The sequence below is a fragment of the Erpetoichthys calabaricus genome, chromosome 4 (assembly GCF_900747795.2).
Source record: "Erpetoichthys calabaricus chromosome 4, fErpCal1.3, whole genome shotgun sequence".
NCBI classification, from domain to species: Eukaryota; Metazoa; Chordata; class Cladistia; order Polypteriformes; family Polypteridae; genus Erpetoichthys; species Erpetoichthys calabaricus.
In genome coordinates, this window is record NC_041397.2 from 211,419,424 (window position 1) to 211,441,700 (window position 22,277).

General features: G+C 36.2%; 1 protein-coding gene across 37 annotated transcripts in view; it reads left to right on the plus strand.

Annotated features, from left to right (window-relative positions):
- The window catches only part of dlg2 (discs, large homolog 2 (Drosophila)), a 1,641,316-nt gene that overhangs the window by 1,611,561 nt on the left and 7,478 nt on the right, over window positions 1-22,277 (plus strand). For all 37 annotated transcript variants that reach the window (XM_051926947.1, XM_051926951.1, XM_051926957.1 and 34 more), the window contains 5 exons: window positions 9,639-9,689; window positions 14,286-14,387; window positions 18,985-19,157; window positions 20,035-20,144; window positions 20,709-20,800. In XM_051926947.1, coding sequence (XP_051782907.1) covers window positions 9,639-9,689; window positions 14,286-14,387; window positions 18,985-19,157; window positions 20,035-20,144; window positions 20,709-20,800 — 528 coding nt within the window. The remainder of the gene's footprint in view (window positions 1-9,638; window positions 9,690-14,285; window positions 14,388-18,984; window positions 19,158-20,034; window positions 20,145-20,708; window positions 20,801-22,277) is intronic.

Here is a 22,277-nt window from a genome sequence, read left to right on the forward strand (position 1 = left end):
AAGAAAATTAAAAAGAAAGAAATTTTCAATTGGAAGTCATACTCACAATGAATCATTATGCAGGTGTATTGCTGTTGGTATAAGGAGCCCCAGTAGCGTTTCTTGACAAAGTTCTGCTGAAAGTCCTCTATGATAATGTGTTGAAGAGAAGATGTACAACAGTGTTCATGATGGCATTCAGTTTTGTTTTAATTTTCTCATTTGCAAGTACCTCCAAGGGATCCAGAGTTCATTTTGTAACAGAGCCCACCCTTTTAATTAGCTTTTTTTTTTTCAGTGGGCCTGTCTTGTCCAATAAGCAAACTGCAGTGTGTCAAGTTGGTCTATCACAAGAGAACCCATATAGTCCAGGACCAAGTCTCTCAAAGGTCTTCATGATATGAAACATAAGTACCACAGGTCTTTAATCATTAGGTGAAGAGGCCTTCTTTGGATCAGGAACAATGCAGAATCTTTTTCACAGCAATGACACTTTCTGGAGTGTTAGGGACAGACTGAACAGGTGACAGTGGATACCATAAAGATGGTCAGCACAGGCCTTAAGAGCTCAAAGACTGACTTCATCTGGTCCTGTGGCTTTTAATGTGTGTGTCTTCCTCAGTTGTCTCCTTACTTGGTCTTTAGTTATGGACACTCCATAAGTCATAGAGGTGGCCATTCCAGTTGACGTGGTAGTAGTTGTTGATGTATTAAGGATGGTATGGGGGGGCTGGTCATTGGAAGATAGTGACAGTGGGAGGAAAAATCTATTACAAATTGGTTGAGAACACTGGATTTGTCCATATCCCCTTCTTGCACCTGAACCCTGCATTGCATTAATCCAGTAATCATGTCCAGTCCTTTCTAGACATCATTCATAATATTATGAGTGAGTTTGTTTTCTATTTTAGTTTTGAAAGCTTAATTTCCTCCCCTCAGCTATTTCTTCATGCTGTGCTTCCTTCAGAGCTTCTTTATTGCCAGATTTGAGTGCTCTCTTTTTCTCATTTAGGAAACCATTTAGCTCATTAGTAATCCAGGGCTTGTTGTTTGGAAAGCAGTAACTGTGTTTAAGGGTTCCACTGTGTCTATGCAAAAGCTAATATGGTCTGTGATGCAGTGAATGAGTTCCTCAATATCATCCTCATGTGACTCGTACATCATTTACCAGTCTATCATTTGGAAACAGTCATTCAGAGCCATTTCAGCCTCCAGGCCCCACTTCCTCACTATCCTGGTGGCAACAGGATGTCATCTAATAACAGACTTGTATCTGGGAATAAGAACAATTCAGTTGTGGTCAATTCTGCCCAAAGATGCCAGTAGTTTACATTTAAAAGCATCTTTAACATTTAAATAGAGCAGGTCTAGCTTGTTATTTCCTTGAGTGGAACATGACACAAACTGATGGTCATAGTTTCTTCCAAAGTCACATACTGTAGTTTTAAGTCATCACATATTTTAACTGCAGGGTTGGAGTGAGCCATCATTAAAGTGCTCGTGTCAGAGTGACTTGTTTTCTGTTGCAGAGTCCTCATTTGCAGAGGGAGAAAATATAAACATTAATAAGGAATATATAACTAATATCCCTGGATAAATAACATAGATGAATTTCTTCTTCTTACAGCCAGAATTTCAATATCTGAATTACAAAGTTTAGTTTTAACGGTATTATGCTCCCTTTTACACCATTCCTCTTTCACACAGATAACCAATCCCCCTTCTGTCTTTTTTCACACTGCACTGGGTCTCTGTCCATTCAAATATGGTAAGGTTTGTCCAGCATTACAAACAGTGTCAGGTATATCAGGTTTAATCCAGTTCTCCGTAAAACACAAAATGCAAAAGTACTTCTATGTACCATGACCCACGATGAGAACAGACAGTGCTAAAATCTTATTTGACCATGACTGAACATTGTCCATTACAGTGGATTGTAGACCAGTTTTAAAACCTTTTCACCTTGCTTTTACTATTGCATCGGCACTTTGCCCTCTCCTTTGGTTAAGTGAAAATGAGCTGCTTAGGTGCTCGTGAATACAGGAGTATTTAATACACTCCACTTTTATTTTCTCATCTAAAAATGTTGCATTGGAGATGTGCTTTCTTAAGACTTCAGAAAGACATAGGGATACCCAAGACACAGGTGCCATTATAAGGACGTTTAGTGTTATATTCCTGTAACATAAGTATGGCAGTCCTTACCACCAGAATGAAATCAAAGGAATTCATGTAAGTGATCATGACAGCAGCTGAAGCCAGTGTGACACTGTCCAGGTCATCTCCATGCTTCCTAGTTGCTTCCAGGAGCCTCTTGAACCTGGAAAAGTCAATAATGAACTAAAATGAGCTGGGCAAATGAGAATGCACACACTCAGCAAGGGTTAGGTGCAAAATGTCAAGTGTTTTTATTAAAAACAATCAAACATATTCAAAAACCAGTGCAGTGTAAAAACCAGATCCTCAATAAATAAATAATCCAAGAAACCAGTCAGACCACCCCTTCAGCAGGCCCACACTCGAGTGCAGACCTGGCACTTGTTTTCCCAGGTAATACTCCTGACTCTCTGCCCTCTTTCCTCCTGACATGGCCAACTCACCATCGTGCCTCTTTCTTCTTCCATAACCTCTTTTCTGTCTTGGATCTTAGCTAATTCTTAACTTTCTCCTCTGTGATCTTTTTTTCCTCACCTCTGTTGTTCAGGCTCTCTTTATACTGCTCAGTTGGGTGCAGATGTGGTCCTTCCACCTACTCCAAGGTGTGAATGAGGCACATGACTCTGAATCACTGGCATTTGCACCTGAGTACATGATCAGCCAAGCACTGCAATCAACTCCAGAGCAACAGTAGCATGCACATACATGCACCTGCATGCTCCTGGAACAAAAAACTTATTTAAAAATCATGCTTTGCCACAGACCTCATATCACAGCGAGCTTGAACCAGAAGTAAGATTTGAATCAGTTATCAGGATAGAGTTGGAATGAAGGCACAGTGGCTAGAAGAAGAGACCAGAAACATTTGACATACAGATTTGTAATAACTGCTTGGAACGTTACTCCAAAATGCCTGTGCGCATAATGCAGTATATCGATAGAATTTTTTTTTTTTCTCGCATCTTTCCCAATTCATCTTCCCTAAACCTACACTGGCTTGGAGGATTTGAATATAACAAATCTTGAAGTCATGGGTGACACATTGGTTAGTGTTTTTGTCACCCGGGGCCAACATTCTGAGAGAATGAGTATGGCAGAAAATGGATGTGCTTGTAGCTGCTTATGAGGTGTGCAGGTCACTCCACTGGATAGGCAGAGATTTCACAAGCTTTTTAGGCAAGTCCAGAGTGGCTGCAGGGCTTTCTTTATCATCCTTTTACTTTTATAATTTGAGATGTCCTTTTTATTTGTTGTTCTTTTATGTACTTTATTTTTATGAACAGCACAATGTTTAACACAGTTAGCCTCCTTGATGTTATTCTGAAAGCATAAACTAATTGTTTACGTGACTCTGTTTTTTTCCCATATATATATTTGGCAGCATTAAGATTAATCATTTTAAAATCATATTGTTGCTTGCCCTCATCAATTTAATATAAACAATGTCAATATCAATTTATTTATACAGTAATCCCTCCTCCATCGCGGGGGTTGTGTTCCAGAGCCACCCGCGAAATAAGAAAATCCACGAAGTAGAAACCATATGTTTATATGGTTATTTTTAGATTGTCATGCTTGGGTCACAGATTTGCGCAGAAACACAGGAGGTTGTAGAGAGACAGGAACGTTATTCAAACACTGCAAACAAACATTTGTCTCTTTTTCAAAAGTTTAAACTGTGCTCCATGACAAGACAGAGATGACAGTTCAGTCTCACAATTAAAAGAATGCAAATATATCTTCCTCTTCAAAGGAGTGAAGCAAACAAATCAATAGGGCTGTTTGGCTTGTAAGTATGCGAAGCACCACGGCACAAAGCTGTTGAAGGCGGCAGCTCACACCCCCTCCGTCAGAAGCAGGAAGAGAGAGAGAGAAACAGATAAAAAAAAATCAATACATGCCCTTCGAGCTTTTAAGTATGCGAAGCACCGTGCAGCATACTTAAAAGCTGCACACAGAAGGTAGCAACGTGAAGATAATCTTTCAGCATTTTTAGACGAGCGTCCGTATCGTCTAGGTGTGCGAACAGCCCCCCTGCTCACACCCCCTACGTCAGGATCAGAGATAGTCAGCGCAAGAGAGAGAGAAAGAAAAGTAAGCTGGGTAGCTTCTCAGCCATCTGCCAATAGCGACCCTTGTATGAAATCAACTGGGCAAACCAAATGAGGAAGCATGTACCAGAAATTAAAAGACCCATTGTCCGCAGAAACCCGCGAAGCAGCGAAAAATCCGCGATATATATTTAAATATGCTTACATATAAAATCCGCGATGGAGTGAAGCCGCGAAAGGCGAAGCGCGATATAGCGAGGGATTACTGTATAGCACATTTAAAACAACATAGGAATGCTCTGGCCAAAGTGTTTTACAATAAAAGAAGAAAAAAACATACAATTAACATAAATAACATGAATAGAAATAAAATAAATGAACATAAATAAAATAAATAATAAATAGATGTACTGTAAGATTACATAATCACAATGAGGAAACCATTAGTATTACTGAAGGTCACAGAATGCAAATGAATAGAAATGAGTCTTCAATCTTGTTTTGAACAGTTCAATTATAGATGACTCCTTTATGTAATGAGGTAAAGAGTTCCACAGGCGAGGAGCAGCAGCTGCAAAAGCCCTGTCCCCCTTAGTTTTAGACTTGGTACGAGGGACAACAAGAGACAACTGACCAGAAGATCTAAGCACTCTAGATGGCTGGTATAAAGCACACAAATCAGATAAATAGGCAGGAGCAAGCCCATATAAAGATTTAAAAACTAGCAACAAGATTTTAAAATCAATTCAAAAACTGATAGGCAGCCAGTGTAAAGAAGTTAATATTGGAGAAACAAAATCAGACTTTCTTGCCCCAACCAGAAAGCGAGCAGCAGCATTCTGGACCAACTGTAACCTGCGTATCAGGGATTTGCTAATTCCAGAATACAGCAATTTGCAGTAATCAAGGCAAGAAAAGATAAGAGCATGAGTAGCTTTGTCAAGATCCCTAGAAGATAAAAAAGGTTTGATCTTACCTAAAAGATGAAGCTGGAAAAAGCAACTCTTGACTACAGAATTAATCTGTTTCTCAAAAGAGTGGTTACTGTCAAAGATAACACCAAGATTGCGGACTTGAGTTTTGCAAAAGACAGAGAAAGAGCCGAGAAGTCCAAGAACAATTTGGGCTTTAGCTGATGGACCCACTATAAGCACCTCCATTTTATTCTGACTCAGATCAAGAAAATTATTAGTCATCCAGGATCTTAGTTCAAATAGACAGTTGTGCAGTTGATTCATTGCAGAGTTGCAGATGGGAATATAAACCCGTGTATCATCAGCATAGCAGTGAAAAAAAATGTTACATTTCCTAAAAATAGCTCCAATAGGGTGAAGGTATATAGAGAATAAAATGGGACCCAAAATGGATCCCTGAGGAACACCACATTTAAGAGAAGCAGTAGACGAAAAAGAGGAATTTAAAGTCACTGAAAAGTGTCTACCACTTAGATATGACCTGAACCAGTTAAGAGCAGCCCCTTTAAGCCCAACAAGATGTTCAAGCCGCAACAGCAATATCTCATGGTCAAAAGTGTCAAAGGCAGCGGACAGGTGGAGGACAAGGACTGCAGCGCCACCTGAGTCAGTAATAATAGAGATTTCATTCAATACTTTCAGGAGGACTGTCTCAACACCATGATAACGCCTAAAGCCAGATTGGTAGATCTCAAATAAATTATTGGAGTTAAGGTGATCAACCAATTGATTATAAATAATTCTTTGTAATATTTAAGCCAGAAATGGCAATTGGGAAATCGTGCGAAAAATGGCTAAAACTCCAAGATCTAATTTTTCCTTTTTTAGACAGGGACGCACCACAGCATGTTTAAAAAATGAGGGCACAACCCCCTCACTAATAGAACCATTGATAATGGCTAGTAAAGGTGGACCCAAAACATCAAAGGCTTCCACTAAGAGGCATGGTGGTACAATATCAAGAGGACTGAGAGTAGGTTTAAGGGTGTCAATAGTACTTTGTAACTGTGAAAGTGAGACAAGATCAAAAGATTCAAATACAATACCATGATTAACAGTTGGAAGTTCATAGCCAGTTGGAACAATACCGCAGCAGATTGTATCAATTTTACTGACAAAGAATGAAAGAAACTGCTCACATGAAAGAACAGTACTATTTAATCCCGTCACAAAATGAGGGTGAATGGCCGCATTAATTGAATTAAAAAAGACCCTAAGATTCTTAGAATGACGGGATACTAAATCAGCAAAGAAATCATGTTTAGCTTTCTTAACTGCAACCAAGAAGTTGAATAGAGAAGTCCTAAAAATCTGTTTAGACACAATCAACAATCAACAACATGTTGCTTTGTATCTAATATCATATTAGGAATAATTAAAATTCCTGGTATATATAAAACCAGCACATAAATTATTTTGTTTTATCATATGCATGAAGGTATTTCCAGTATTATGTCTTTTTCTCTGGAGTAATCCTAGAGATTCTGATAACAAACCAAAACAAAGTGTTTTTGTTGAATTTATAAGGAAACAAAAATCTAAGGTTTCATGTAGCTTTGTGCCTTTTTTTATTGACATTGGCTGGGGTGGGTTTAAATCCTCACCCTCTAATAGTGCCATGCCAGTATATGCAGTACATTTTTAACCTCACTTAGCCCAATTCAGTGCCACAGGGATCTGGAGGCTATCTTGACACCTCTGGGAATTGACTCTGGACAGGAACACCATTCATTGCAAGGCCCAATCATATACACCAACACTCACATTCACACTGCGCCAATTTAGAATTAGCAGTGAACTAAAGTATGAGGAATATCCATACAGATGCAGAGAGAATGTGTCACATAGACAACATGGAGGGGCTTTTGACCACATAATGCTGGATCTGTCAGAGCTAATCAACTACGTCACCATGCAACCCTAACCCTTTAATGGCAGGAAGAAATGTAGCAAAGATATAAAAGCCTAATTTTGGCAAACTCTGCTCAAAAACATATTGTTGAATTTATGTTATAACTCATTAGGATATTCAGTTCCAAACTGTTTTGTATATAGTGCATTTGACAGTGAACAAGGCTCCATAGGTTTTATACGTTGATGTGTTTGCAGATTCCCTTAAAATAAAAAGAGACTGATTAAATAAGTACTACTGAGTTCTGAAAAAATACATGTTTGTAGAGCATTAATTTTAGTGCTGTCCAGGGTTGCTTTTAATCTGCTACCCAAGGATAGAAACAGATTTTGTAGTAACAAGAAAGGGTAAAGCCACAAGCCTGGAATTAGTGAGAACTTACAGTATAGGCAGGTGGCTTTAAGCATAGTCAAAACATGCTTGACAATGTCAGATTAGGGAACAAAACTAAAAAAAAAAATACAGTAACTACTAACACAGAGATTTAAAATGTTGTTTATGGGTCAGATACACTGAAAATTGTAAATGAATGGAATGGTACAACAACAACTTACAAAAGAAATAAATCAGATACCGAAATGCAGACATAATCAAAGAGCTCCACTCAAATTAGAGCATAGCTGCAGTCTTTGGCAAACAACCATAGGAGCTGCAAACAATTTTAAGAACATGAAGAAAAAAACACTTAAGCCTACACAATATACCTTTATAATACACTATTACATAAATGCTTTTATGGAGGTTGTTATTGTCAGGTTAGCACACCTTCCTTTAATTCCATGGTTTTGCATATTAGAACATAACCAACAAATACCTAATTCTCACCGGATCCTAAAATTAGACAACTGTAACCTCAGCCGAACAACTACATATTTTCCTTAATATTTGTTATTCGTCAAAAAATAAAACAATGTTTCATTCTCTTATAATCATTTTTATCATTGGATGTTTTAATGTTTAACTAATGGACATGAAAACAAGGATGCAGAAATAGCTTAGCAGTTATACAGCTTAAAACATAAGGAGATCCAAGATATTTTGTTTCCAATTGATTCCTGTATCCTATGTCAGAAGATAGGTCACGACATTTAACTGTGCATTACAATGAAATGTAATACCATTACTAAATGTTTGCTCTCTGATTCCTTTACGATAATCCATTCTAATTTAAAATACAGTAGATGTCAGGATAGTATCTTGAATAAACAAATCAGATGGAATGATAAGTTAGGAAAACACCAGGATATCTTAGAGATAGGGTTCTCACTTATTCACTTAAGCTTATTTATTTAATTTTTCTGAATGTTAAATTGCTTTGTAAGAATCGTGAAACTATTCAGGAGATATAAGCCATATATATCCATTTTCATCTCCTTCTGATACTAACATAGGATTGCATGGAGTAATTGACTATCTCAGCAGACATGGACTGAAGGTGGGAAACTACACTAAGCCTAGGCAGGTTTCCAATTTCATCACAAGGCTTCACTCATATACACGGCTACACCAACTGGTATTGACGTGTAGGAAAAAACTATGTACAGTGTATTACAAATGACACAATATAAAATATAATTACTCCATTAAATAAGTAGCATAGATGTTCAGTGTAAATCACTTCTGCCTCGCAGCTTTAGATTCAGAGAAACCTGTAAGCCTGATCACTGCCTGTACAGAGCCTGCATGTTTTTTATGTGTCTGTCTGGGTTTTTCCACTCACAAGATGCAATAACTAGAGAGGGGAGAGAGGCTGGCAGCATGCACTGATGCAGCACACCCACCACACGAGCAATCACCTCAGGATCTTAAATTAGGACCCAAGCGCAGCTGTGCAACGGGTGACACCTCAGCACCACACTAGTTTGGATGGAATGGAACAGTGTGAGGTTTTTTACAGTGGGTAGGTTAACTGCCAAATCAAAATTTGCTCGGTTTGAAAAAGTAGTCTTAATTAAATTACAAATTTGGACCATCAAAGTTATGAATTTGAAAATACATAAAATTGTACAAGTAAAAACTCATTATAGAAAGATGTTTAAATATTTGTATTTAGAAATACATAAAAATATACTGACGTAAAAAAAAAAATTCATTATTTTATTTTTGTAACATGCTATGTACATTATGTTTTTTCTCAGTACCTACTGAGAAATACTTTTTTGCTGTATTCAGAATGATTCAGTGCTTATATGCAGAATTATTTCATTTTCCAGAATTAGCAATTTCTTCTTTAAATAGGTCAGTGTCCCTTTCAACAGTCTTCATAAAACTTTCTTTAATTATCCTGTTAGTGGTATGTGTGAATAACCTTTATTCTCTTTAGTATGAACTTTTCTGTAACAGTCTGTATCCTTAGAATAGCCATAAGATGACATTTTAAATAGGCAGGATTTATTAACTACTTTCAACACTACTTGCTAAACACAGTTCATTGCAACATTGCTGCCATTTAATGGTAATTAGGCAAATATTCACAATGAAAGTTATCAAACTGATTTATACTTTAGTTTGTGATGTCACAATATTTTATGAGTAACACTTTCATCTTTTGTTTTTAACTTCCAGGAAGTCAAGAAGACTTCATCCTTTCCTATGAACCAGTCATCCGGCAAGAAAGTAAGTTTAATATGTGTGCTTTTCTTTAAAGACCTAAGGCTTTAACTACAGACTTTCCAATCTTGAAAAATATCACAATCAGATGTTACCTCATGGCAGAGGTGTAGCTTATAAATCATAGCACTGACAAATTGAGTCACTGTGTGATTCTGGACAAGGTGTTTACTGAAATCACTTGTCAAATAAAAAACACATGTCAAAAGTGTGTTCAATCTATTAATACTGTGCAACAGTTATATCCATCATCATATATCTCAGCTGCAATTCCACATAGTAGGTTAAAAGTGAAATCTAAAGAAGTAGAATTGGCAAGGCTGATCTTTGTATTTTTTGTGCTCCATATAATATTTCTAAAAAATGAGAATTTAACGATGCTAGTAAAGTCAAATTCTTTTCATTTAGTGCAACTGTAACAAGATTCATACATGTGTTCATGTCTTTCCTGAAGGCATATTTCAGTCATCTTCTTTTCCCAATTCAATGTGTCCATGTCTCATCAGGTTATGATTGCACTTTTTTATGTTAGTTAATAGCTGTAGGTTGTCCTTCTAATCTACAGTATTTCCTTGTAATCTGCCATGCAATTCTTCTATCACTAAACTGTTTCATCTTAAAAAGCGTGTAAGACTTTTCTTCCTAGAATGGGTCCCACTCATCTCTTCACTTAGCATTTGCTTTATGGTCTAACCTCCTGATTTCTTTCAAATTTCTCTATATCCACTTCTAATCTGTGTCTTTTATTCTTTCCTCTGCATTTGATATCAAACTTAATAGACACTATTGGAAGTGTTTTTAAAATATCAAACCAAAATCACTAATCTTAAAATGTGTTATGCCTTAAAAATTGTTATAAATCAGTATCTGTTCCTTAAGTATTTGATACATTATCTTTTATGTTATCAGACAAATTTGTTTGTAAATATTTTAAATGTAAACTGGTAAGAAACAAAAGTAGTTACCTCTATTAGTAAAATCATTTATATGTCCTCCTAAACACAGTATAACAGAAGTGTTTTTAAGTCTGATGTTTACATTTTTCTTTGTGAAAAGATTGCAAATCAAAATTATTTTCAGAAGAATTATACATTTGTATTTGATGTTTGCTACTCATACAATTGTAGTCTTCTCCACTTCACCATCTTTATCCTCCCCATATTTAAAAAACATACATGAGCTGTATAACTGAAAAAGTTTAATTGCAGCAGAACATAATAATACAACCATTTGTATTTTTTTGTAAGCTTCTCTTTACCTAAGAATTTGAAGGAAAGTTGAGATTATAATGTTCCACTCCAACCAATATACTTAATGTTGCCTGAAAAGTCAGCCACAGGTTCTGAAAAAAACGAGGCAACAGGTTGTGTTGCAAGCATATAAAAATTAAGGCTAACAGAAAGACTTTCTGAAAAATCAATCTACCATGTCAAACGTTGCAGCTGCAATAACATGCACAATAGTCTTATCTAGAAAAAATAAGTGACTCTTCACAAATAACTTCATTTTACTGAAAACACAAAACATTCCTTTATTCTGGAGTCATCTATTCATTAGAAGTGACTTCATGTATAGTCAATGCAAGATATGCTCAATTTCTTCTTCTTCTTCTTTTGGCTGCTCCCGTTAGGGGTTGCCACAATGGATCATCTTCTTCCATATCTTTCTGTCCTCTGCATCTTGTTCTGTTATACCCATCACCTACATGTCCTCACTCACCACATCCATAAACCTCCTCTTAGGCCTTCCTCTTTTCCTCTTACTTGGCAGCTCTATCCTTAACATCCTTCTCCCAATATACTCAGCACATGTCCAAACCAACGCAATCTCGCCTCTCTGACTTTGTCTCCAAACCGTCCAACTTGAGCTGACCCTCTAATGTACTCATTTCTAATCCTATCCATCCTCATCACACCCAGTGCAAATCTTAGCATTTTTAACTCTGCTACCTCCAGCTCTGTCTCCTACTTTCTAGTCAGTGCCACCGTCTCCAACCCATATAACATAGCTGGTCTCACTACCGTCCTGTAGACCTTCCGTTTCACTCTTGCTGATATCCATCTGACACAAATCACTCCTGACACTCTTCTCTACCCATTCCACCCTGTCTGCACTCCCTTCTTCACCTCTCTTCTACAATCCCTATTATTCTGTACTGTTGATCCCAAGTATTTAAACTCATCCACCTTCGCCAACGCTACTCCCTGCATCCTCACCATTCCACTGACCTCCCACTCATTTACACACATGTACACTGTCTTGTTCCTACTGACCTTCATTCCTCTAGGTGTAATATTTACAAATATAACAGTAACAGTACATGAGCAGGTGTGCAATGTTAAACAAAAACTATATGATTTATCATCTTGAGCCTCATGCTGCTGTTAATCGTTAATTCGTATCTGCATTGATTGGCCCTTTAGCTAAGGAATTGATTGGTGCAAGTAGCACCAACTAAACTAAGCACATTGGTCTGGTTGCAGCTTCACAGGTCATTATTACGGATCCCATTAGAGTTTGTGTATCTTTTGAAGTTTGGATGTATTTTTTTGCTGTAGATGCCGCTGTCTCTTGTTCTTTTTAAAAAATTAAAATACAGATTTCACATGTTCCATCCAATGGTTTTGTCTGCATCTTTGCAGTCACTTTTTATTTTTTAGTTTGACTTATTTTCCCAACGAGTCCTTGCACTAAGGCAATTAATATTTCGCAAGAGGATGAAATGAGATTTGTACTCTTTGTTTATAATCATATTTTCTAGAATACAATGTGAGTCCTGTTTTCACAAAACCATATCATGTATGCTCATTCTGAGGCACACAGCAGCATCTCATATTTTATGCAGATGCATGGGAATGTAGCCAGCCTAAATGCTATTACTGTCCCTTGGTTCTGAGTTAGTAGTTTGTTGCCTTTCTTGACTCATTGGTAGTTTGGTAATGTGACTCTCAGACTTAGCCATTTCATCTAATTATCTTCATGAGTGCACCTGCCATGTGTTTAAATACTGTATCTGAGGCATAATGTTCTTTTTGTGGAATATTATTTGGAGAATATGCCTTAGCGTTATTGTTCCATTGAGATAGATCCTATGGTTCTAATTTCTATGTTGTCTTTAACAGTTGGGCAGTGTGTTAAGAATGTACTAGTTTATTAATACCTAAGGTGAGTTTGTGGGGTGTTACTTGTCAGGTGACCAGAATGTTGTAACTGTTAGACAATTTCTTGCATATCCACTTATTAGCTGATACAGTATATGTTACTATTCCCCATCAAAAGACTGACACCTCCCTTGCATGGGAAATTCTAGCTTTGTACTGAAAGTTCTAAGGAAAAACAAAGTACTTGAAACTGCCTATCTGCCTATTAACAAAGTCAATATGGAAGTCTTAGCAGATTGGACAGGAGTTGGGTAGAGAATTGTGGAAGAATAGGGCTATAGTGACCCTTCTAGGGACGTTTCTCATTTGTGAGTTTCAATGGGGCTTGAGCAAGAGTAATCACTGGTGCAAGAGAATCTGTTTGACCATTCATGCAATATTTAAAGAAAGGCTTAAAATACTTTTCAAACAATACTTGTTAAGCCAGGTCCAACGACAGATTTCCCATCAAATTCAATTTGCTTAAGACTTTTTTGGAGGACTTGTGGTGAATTAGATACCAGTAGAGGATGGTTGTCTAGCTCAGCGGTTCTCAAACTGTGGGGCGCGAATGTTGCCATATGTGGCATAATTTCGCTATTCGTAGGAAAATTTTAAACTTGTAGTGGTGTATCAGCAGCAAAAATATAGGAATAAATTTTATTAGGGTTTCAAAAAAACGTTAGGGGGGCGCGATTAAAACTGTTATGAAAACTCGGGTTGCAAATACTTAAAGGTTGAGAAACGCTGGTCTAGCTAATGCACTTTTTGCATTGCCATTAACACCTAAAAACACAACCTTTAATTCTTTCTTTTTTATGTTGTGAGGATCATTTGTCAGGTTCTGAGTTAGAACTGTGTTCTTTTTGGTAGTGTCAGACCTTACGTTAGTCAGACCTACCAAAATAAAAGTGTGCTATTTTGCTACATGCAATATTAGGGGCAAAATTCTTCATGTTTAGATCTAAAGTAGTCTGACTGATATTAACCTCATGCTGAAATGCTTGGCATCTGATTGTGAGACCAAAGACAGACTCTGCCAAAAATGTTTTAACATGAAGTACACAATGGAATTACCAGATGCAAAACTTAAAAACTTACTGGTGCTTGAAAAATGCTAAAAATCATAGCTGAATGTATAGATTTCACTACCTATAACACACTGACCAATGGCAGCTATTTATGGGAACCTTCTAAATATCCACACTTATCCTCACAATTGACTGAAGCTGTAGTACTCAGCGTTATGAGAAGAATTAATAAAATGTGCAGTTATTTCACTTGTTGGTTGTGAAGTTTTCTTTCTTTTAAAATTTTACTCAGTACATGAAGCTTCTCCACTAATGCATTTTGGGTACATTTTTGGCAAATGTTCATTGTCTATTTAGAAAAGTTTTGACCAAGAAATATTCTTGATATTAATAAATTCTTGATTAGTCATTTGGTTTTCTTTCTGTTTCAGTTAACTATACCAGGCCTGTTATCATCCTTGGACCGATGAAAGACAGAATTAATGATGATTTAATATCAGAATTCCCTGATAAATTTGGATCATGTGTTCCACGTAAGTACATTATAATTGACAGTAGCTTTATTTGTTTCTATTGTCAAATATTCCTTCTAAAATTTCCGTCAATTATTTTAAGACATCACCAATACTCATTTTTTTATTTGTTAATCACTACTGTATGTTCAAAACAATTATTTAGTGCAATTCTGTTTGTAGTTACTGCTTCAATAGTTCTCATTTTTACATTCTTATATTTATTTTTATGTCCATTATTATTGTATGGTCACCCCTGTAATTGTAATAATTTCTGGTACACTAAATTTAGTATTGTTTCAGCATACAGTAAACATGTTGTTCTGTGTATTTAAGTGTGTATCTCACTGTATTTTTATGTGTCTCCACAATTTACAACTTGACAGTGTTCAGTTTCTGTGTTTATTTTTTTGTTTTACTTATGGTAAGGACACATTTTTATAGTTTTATATTGAATTTCATTTTGTTTATTTGCTTGAAGATTTTTTATTTAATTATGTCATTTTAAAGCTGTTTTTGCTTAAAAGTATTTCTTGACCAAACTAAACACTTGTAAATTAGTCATTTGAAGGCCAGGGCATGTTTATCAACTTGCTCCTGTTTGAGGCATTTTAACTCTTTGAAAACCACTGCAATTAATGAGATGGATCCTATACATGAAGATAAAGAGAATGAAAATTAAGTACACAATTAAGTTCACAATTTTTTGTAACTTTAATTCTGAAATAAAATACATTCAGTAAGAATTTAAAGGAATATGACATTTTCTAAAATGTAAAAACATTACTCATCCATAAAACAATACTGAACCAAACAATTAATTCATGCAAGCCTTCTACTTACTTCTTAAGTTTTACCCATTGGGTATTCTTTATGTAATAATATAACATTTTGTTTAAATGTTTATCAACTTACCTTATTGTATTATATTTCTTCATCTATGCAAAGGAACTATGTATTAAATCACTTCCTATTACATGTGTTGTCACCGAGAGAAGTGTTGTTTGGTATATGTCGATCTGCAAGCATAATGTGAACTTCATTGTCTTTTTTTTTTTAAATGAATTTTTAAACATTATGAAATATGTGCATGGCTTTCAATTTTAATTCCTTTAATTTCTTTTTCGTTTACTTTTGAAATTAAAATAATGCAGCTAACTTTTCAGAGCAATTTGGTAAGTAAGCCAAGAAAGAAAAGCAGTAATAGGTACAATACAAAAGAATGCCTAGCTGTATGAAAGCAACTGCATATAGTAAATTGCAGTAGATTAGCACTGTAGCATTATAGTAAGAAATTGTGAGTGTTGATGTTCTAGTATTGTGCTGTGTATGTTTATTCATGTAATATATATGTTGTTTTCCTTTCCTGGAAATTCAATTCAAAGTATTTTTACCCCACACCCTTTTCTGAGTACAGCTTCAGAGCTCTTCCTGGAAATTACTACTATAATACAGCAACAGTTGAATATACTATATGTTACCATCCTATATTTTCATAGATGAACACACATAATTGGTTAAAGAAACAGAAAAGCTTGAAAGTTAGTGTCTTACATTAAAATGCAACTGTAGTTATGCCAACAGAAAATCCATTTAGTAAAAGAGAAGGACAGTTGACAGTAAAGGAGACAAAAAATAATAACAGCATTCTCGTAGAGTATCCAGCTGGCTGCTGTGTTCTTTCTGAGCACTCTTTATTTTTTGTAGTAATTTTCCTAAATTATACTATTACCTGCCTTAAGATTGTGAGACATTTAGTCCAAATGCAGAAGTCAAGTTAAATCATTGTTTTGCCTTTTTTCTATGATTCTTTATATGGATTAAAATCAAGTATGTGCAGATTGAACTACTGTGCATTGTTATACAGGTCAGTTTGTTGATATGGTGTTATTTCATGCTTCAGGTGCTAAACAAAAAAAGAAAGCAAATTTACAGTATCATTACTCAAATCTGCAAAAACTTTCATTAACTTTACATTAATTGTGAATGTTTTAAGGGTTTGTCGCATAGTCAGGACCACCAAATTCACAAAGCAATAATAAAGAATATTGAAAGATAGCCTTGAATAAATTACAAGGTATATCCGAGACTCTAATTAGATCCTGTAGATGTCCCCTTTTGGTGCACAATCGGCATATTGTAAAATAGCACAGAACAGACGTTATATAAAGAAGACAACTGACAGTAAATGTTGATGGACAGCACTGCACAGTCAGGTTATAAATATTCTTTACATGATCTCCCCTAAAAATGTGAAAGTGCTTTCCATATATTCTCTAACTACTACATGAAATTCAAAGATGTCAGCAAAGCTTGAAGAAAAAAAAAACCAATGAAAAGTGGCATACAGAACTGAAATACACTTCTGAATAGCACATCTCTCTAGCTACCAAGAAGGTTTCATGTATTGTAGAAGACATATATTCTTGGAGCAGTGGGTAGCCCTGCCACTTCACAGACCTAGCATCCAGGGTTTGATATCTGTTGCCTGGTCACTGTCCACTTTCTCCCTACCATCTGCATTTGTTTTACTCTGAAAACTACAATTACAACTCCCAGTTTGGCCCTGTTTTTGTATAAGTGGGACCTGCTATGGTTGTTTTTATGTCTATGGCAGTTTTATCCTTGTACTTAGTGGTGCTGGGATAGGCTCTCCCCACCCATGCTTCTGAATTGGATTAAATAATCTTGGAATGTTATTTTATATTACCAATTCTTAAACATATGCATAGTGCTGGATTTTAAATCGTAATTAAATTTCATTCAATTATGTGAGACATTTCACTCCAGTATATCAACAAATTACATGCAATATATTGCATACTTTTTCCCAGCTGATCTGTATGCATGCTGAGTTTATTATTAGCAATTTCATAATTTATTACAATGCTCTTACACATTTAGGACATAAAACCATTTACAAAAAAACACAAGACGGCTGTTTCTAATTTGAAATTGTTGATTACTGAGTGAGACTTACTAATTTACTAATCCCAAGCAATCAGTAGTGTCTCTGAATTAAGGGCAGGAGGGCCATTGCCCCAAAATCCCCCAGCAAATGGCATTGTTGTGCATAAATACATTTAGTAGCACACTCCCTTCAATAGTTTAACATTTTGTTAAAATATTTACAGCAACCTAAGCTTAGTCATCATAATCAACTTTTTTTTACAGTTTCAATGCAATCTCTTATCTTGAAAAATATTTCTTTTTTGAGGAAAAAATTGTGAAAATTTCCTAGTGTCTGGCACTATTAATCTGTTTCCATGTTTCTTGTGCAGGACAACCTACCCTTCAGTGTTCTTAACATACATTTGTTCATATGTGTGCATTGTCAGCCTGAACCTCTTAGTTGTGGGTAGACTAATAAATTGTGAAACACAGGGTATTTCACTTGCTCCTTTGCATGAGGTATACTGGAAGCCATCTCCATTCTTGGCTGCCCTCCAAAGCCGCTGCTCCCACTCTGATTCCTGCTGTGTAAATATTCACACTTTTGTTTCACACAGCTTACATGGGGTCAGAGCTAACACCCTCTGCACTCACATTTCCCAACGTCATGAGTTGATTCAAACTAGGATGCTAACCAACATTTGCCAGGTCAGTGAATTTAAGCGGAAGAGCGCGTCCCATAAGTGCTGCTCTTAAATGATTGATTGTCTCTCTCTCTCTCCCTCTCACGCACACATATACACACACTGTACACAAGCTCCTTTTATCACTCCACGTTTTCTGGTAGTCAAATACACATCTTTGCAGCATCTCTTCCAAGTCCATGTGTTGTTTGTCTGAGATTATTACCTACTGTATTCATGCTTATGCTTTTCATCTTTTGCACACTGTGGAAATGTAAAATATTGCTGTCTCTAATTCTTAAATACAGCTAAAATGATTTCCGAGTTTATAACAATAGCAACAAAATTTATTTATTTATTTTTATTCTTCTTTTTCTCATTTAGATTTTTGTTACATTCAAGCAGGTTCATCTTTTCTTTTAGGAGACCTAAAGATCCTTTGAAATTAACAAAATCCCACAGGTTATAATTAAGAGACCTAACTTACTGGTGAAATTTACTATACCGTATGAATATTGGTAATACAGTACTGTTTTGTTGATTTTTCGCAATCTTCATTTTGATCACGTCATCCTTCGAGTTTTTTTAAGTACTTTATTTGCACCTCAAAAGTTTCTTAAACCAATATAAAATATGTTGTAAATAAATATTTTACTTTACATTTCCATAAGAGTATTTTCATACACAAGAAACCATTTGTTTATATTTTAGTTTTTAGTTAATCTACCTGTGTCATCATAACAAAGTGTCTGTGCCATTTTGTTCTTTTAAACTGTTTCTTTGTGTTTTGTCTTTGGCTCCCTTGTTCATTTCTTCACTCTGGAAAAACTTAATTTCTTCTTGTACATATTCGTGACATAGGACATGTTTTAAAATCTTACAAGATTTCAACCTAATTATACTTCTAGACATCATGTTCATTAGAAAGGTGTCCCCGTTTCTGTTTGAAATGCCAATACATACAGCATATACACAAATGATTATGCAAAAATGATGCCTAATTTCATAATTGTAATGTCTTTTGATTTTTGTTTTCCAAAAAGACACCACAAGACCAAAGCGAGACTATGAAGTAGATGGAAGGGATTACCACTTTGTCACATCAAGAGAGCAAATGGAGAAAGATATCCAAGAGCACAAGTTTATTGAGGCTGGACAATATAATGACAATCTGTATGGAACCAGCGTCCAATCTGTCAAATATGTTGCAGAACGGGTAAGAGGGAGTCTTCAGTAATAAAACCAAAAAAAAAAACTCAGCTGATCCAGAAGATCACCAATATTTTCACCATTAAAAACCAAGAAGACAACTACAAGAATAGCTTTTTTTAGTCCCAGGACCAGTGAGTGCAGAGTTCTGACTGTATTTCAGCAGTGATTCTGATTGTGGGCTTTAATTTCATTTAACGTGGTTTCTGGTTCTTTCCTGTTTTGTACTGTTATTTATAACATCAACATGTTTGCAGTTATATTACTGCATGTGAAATTGCACGTCCATGCCTGTCAGTGATTCTGGCAAACCAAATGCTTAAAAAGTAAACTCTTTCCTGTCAAGGTAATTCATTATTGGCAAAGAAATAGCTAGCTGCCTGGTCACTGATCCTGTCAGTACTGCTTATGTGTGCATATTACAGAGCAGTGTTTTATGAAGGAGTTTATTTTTTTATGAAAAGAGTATGTAAGGAGATCAGAGTAAAATACATTAGGCGGATTAATTTGTTTTTCACTTTTTGTCCAAATGTGATCATTCTTGTTAGTAAAATAAATTGTTAAACATGTTTACTCTATGTTTAAACACATTCAGTTGTTTTTACTATGTATTGTTATTAAATACCACTTATTATTATTATTATTATAACATGCTTCTAAGAGCCAGTACAGCTCAAAATCAAAGCAAAAAAAAAAAACATTTTGCAGAGTTTGCTACAATCACCGGCCAGTGTGAAATGTGAGTTTGTGTAAGTCTTTTTCTCTTTAAATGCTTGATCTTTTCCCTTGTGAAGTATTATATGTTTAACAGACGTTTTGTTCAACACTTTAAACGTAATAGAAGTTGGGCCTTTTTTTTTTGTTTATTTGATTTTTCTCAACAGGGCAAGCACTGTATACTTGATGTGTCAGGAAATGCTATTAAAAGATTACAAGTTGCACAGCTTTATCCAATTGCCATCTTCATTAAGCCCAGATCAGTTGAATCAATAATGTAAGTATATCATACTTAAGACTTCCCCTCCCCCATTGTGTAAATGTCTTTTTTAAGCATAAAAATAATGCAGAATTCAATTTCACACAACATCATAATCCTCTTGTATCACAAATTGCTGATGGTTCAATTTAGGACTAAGCAAGGAGACCCACAACATGGATCTGAAAAATAACAATCAGTACAGAAAAGACAGAAATGTGTCTCATCTTTGTTTCGCTCATGAACACACACAGGCATTTTCCAAGTAATAATAATTTTCCAAGTTATTAAGCTCGACAAACGAATGATGAAGAAATGTGTAAAGAAAGATGTACTTTAGTGTCAAAATGTGAACCTTTTTTTTTGCCTTTTATCAGGTATTTGAGATTAAAACTTTAGACCCAAATTCTTATGTTTTGAATTGCACCAGCATTGTATTTACATTAATTCCATTAATGGAAGTGTTCTTTATGAATCATTATATAGCTAGTTCTCAGCATGTTATTATTAGTATTTGCTCATGCAAATAGCAGGGCGCGATATTGAAAGTGAATCATCATGAATACATCCCCCTTCAATTAGGGAAATGAATAAAAGGCTGACAGAAGAACAAGCAAAGAAGACATATGACAGAGCAATGAAGCTAGAGCAAGAGTTTGGCGAATACTTTACAGGTAAGAATCTACAAAGAATACATATTATGTTATTTCAGCTAACTTATAGAAGATCATAAACAAAGCAAGTTTTAAGCTCAGCATCAATTTCTTACCATGTACTTAGGACGATTCAGAATTTACTAACTGCAAGCCCCTAGCCAAAGAACATACTATATGTTATGACGCTGCATGATTCATCGTATGAAATGTCATTTTTCAATTATTTGCCTCATCAACAAAAATGCAACAATCTATACTAATAAAAGGCAAAGCCCTCACTGACTCACTCACTCATCACTAATTCTCCAACTTCCCGTGTAGGTGGAAGGCTGAAATTTGGCAGGCTCATTCCTTACAGCTTACTTACAAAAGTTAGGCAGGTTTCATTTCGAAATTCAAAGCGTAACGGTCATAACTGGAACCTCTTTTTTGTCCATATACTGTAATGGACTGCAGCTCGCTGGCCATGGGAGGCGGGGTTGCGTTTCGCGTCATCACGCCTCCCACGTAATCACGTGAACTGACTGTGAAGGAGAAAGGACGGCCTTATATGGCGTTCGTTTATAAAACAGCGGACAGGCTGTGTAAAGGCAGCTTCACAAAAAAACAGATCCTTAACAAATTGTTATTGGTATATTTTCCCTCAATTTAAAAAGGTTTTCTTTTCTTCTTAATTAAAATTTAAAAGCTATAATACTTCACCGCTGTGAAGCCCCTCTAGCGCTGACGTCCGAGGTTCGATTCCCGTAAGGGAGTGCAGTGAGTGTGTACGCCTGATGAGCCAAGAATTAGGGCGAAACACGTGTCGCGTACTCTTTGCATTATTTGACAGTAAACTATTTTCAACCATTCTATGATCTGCTTCTCACAACTGAAGGCACCGTGGCTGATGTTTGCTGACTTGCTGGCAAACCATAAGCATTACCTGGTAGGTAACCACCCATACAATCAGATTGTGATTCAGACTACGAATGCCGTGAATGTAATTACCCCGATCTACATGCTGTCAAATAAATGAACCAAACGCCCTGGCGCAATGTTAGGGGCTTCGCCTCTAGCGCTGACGTCCGAGGTTCGATTCCCGTAAGGGAGTGCAGTGAGTGTGTACGCCTGATGAGCCAAGAATTAGGGCGAAACACGTGTCGCGTACTCTTTACATTATTTGACAGTAAACTGCTTTCAACCATTCTATGATCTGCTTTTCACAACTGAAGGCACCGTGGCTGATGTTAGCTGACTTGCTGGCCAACCATAAGCGTTACCTGGTAGGTAACCACCCATACAATCAGATTGTGATTCAGACTACGAATGCAGTGAATGTAATTACCCCGATCTACATGCTGTCAAATAAACGAACCACACGCCATGGCGCAATGTTAGGGGCTTCGCCTCTAGCGCTGACGTCCGAGGTTCGATTCCCGTAAGCGAGTGCAGTGAGTGTGTACGCCTGATGAGCCAAGAATTAGGGCGAAACACGTGTCGCGTACTCTTTGCA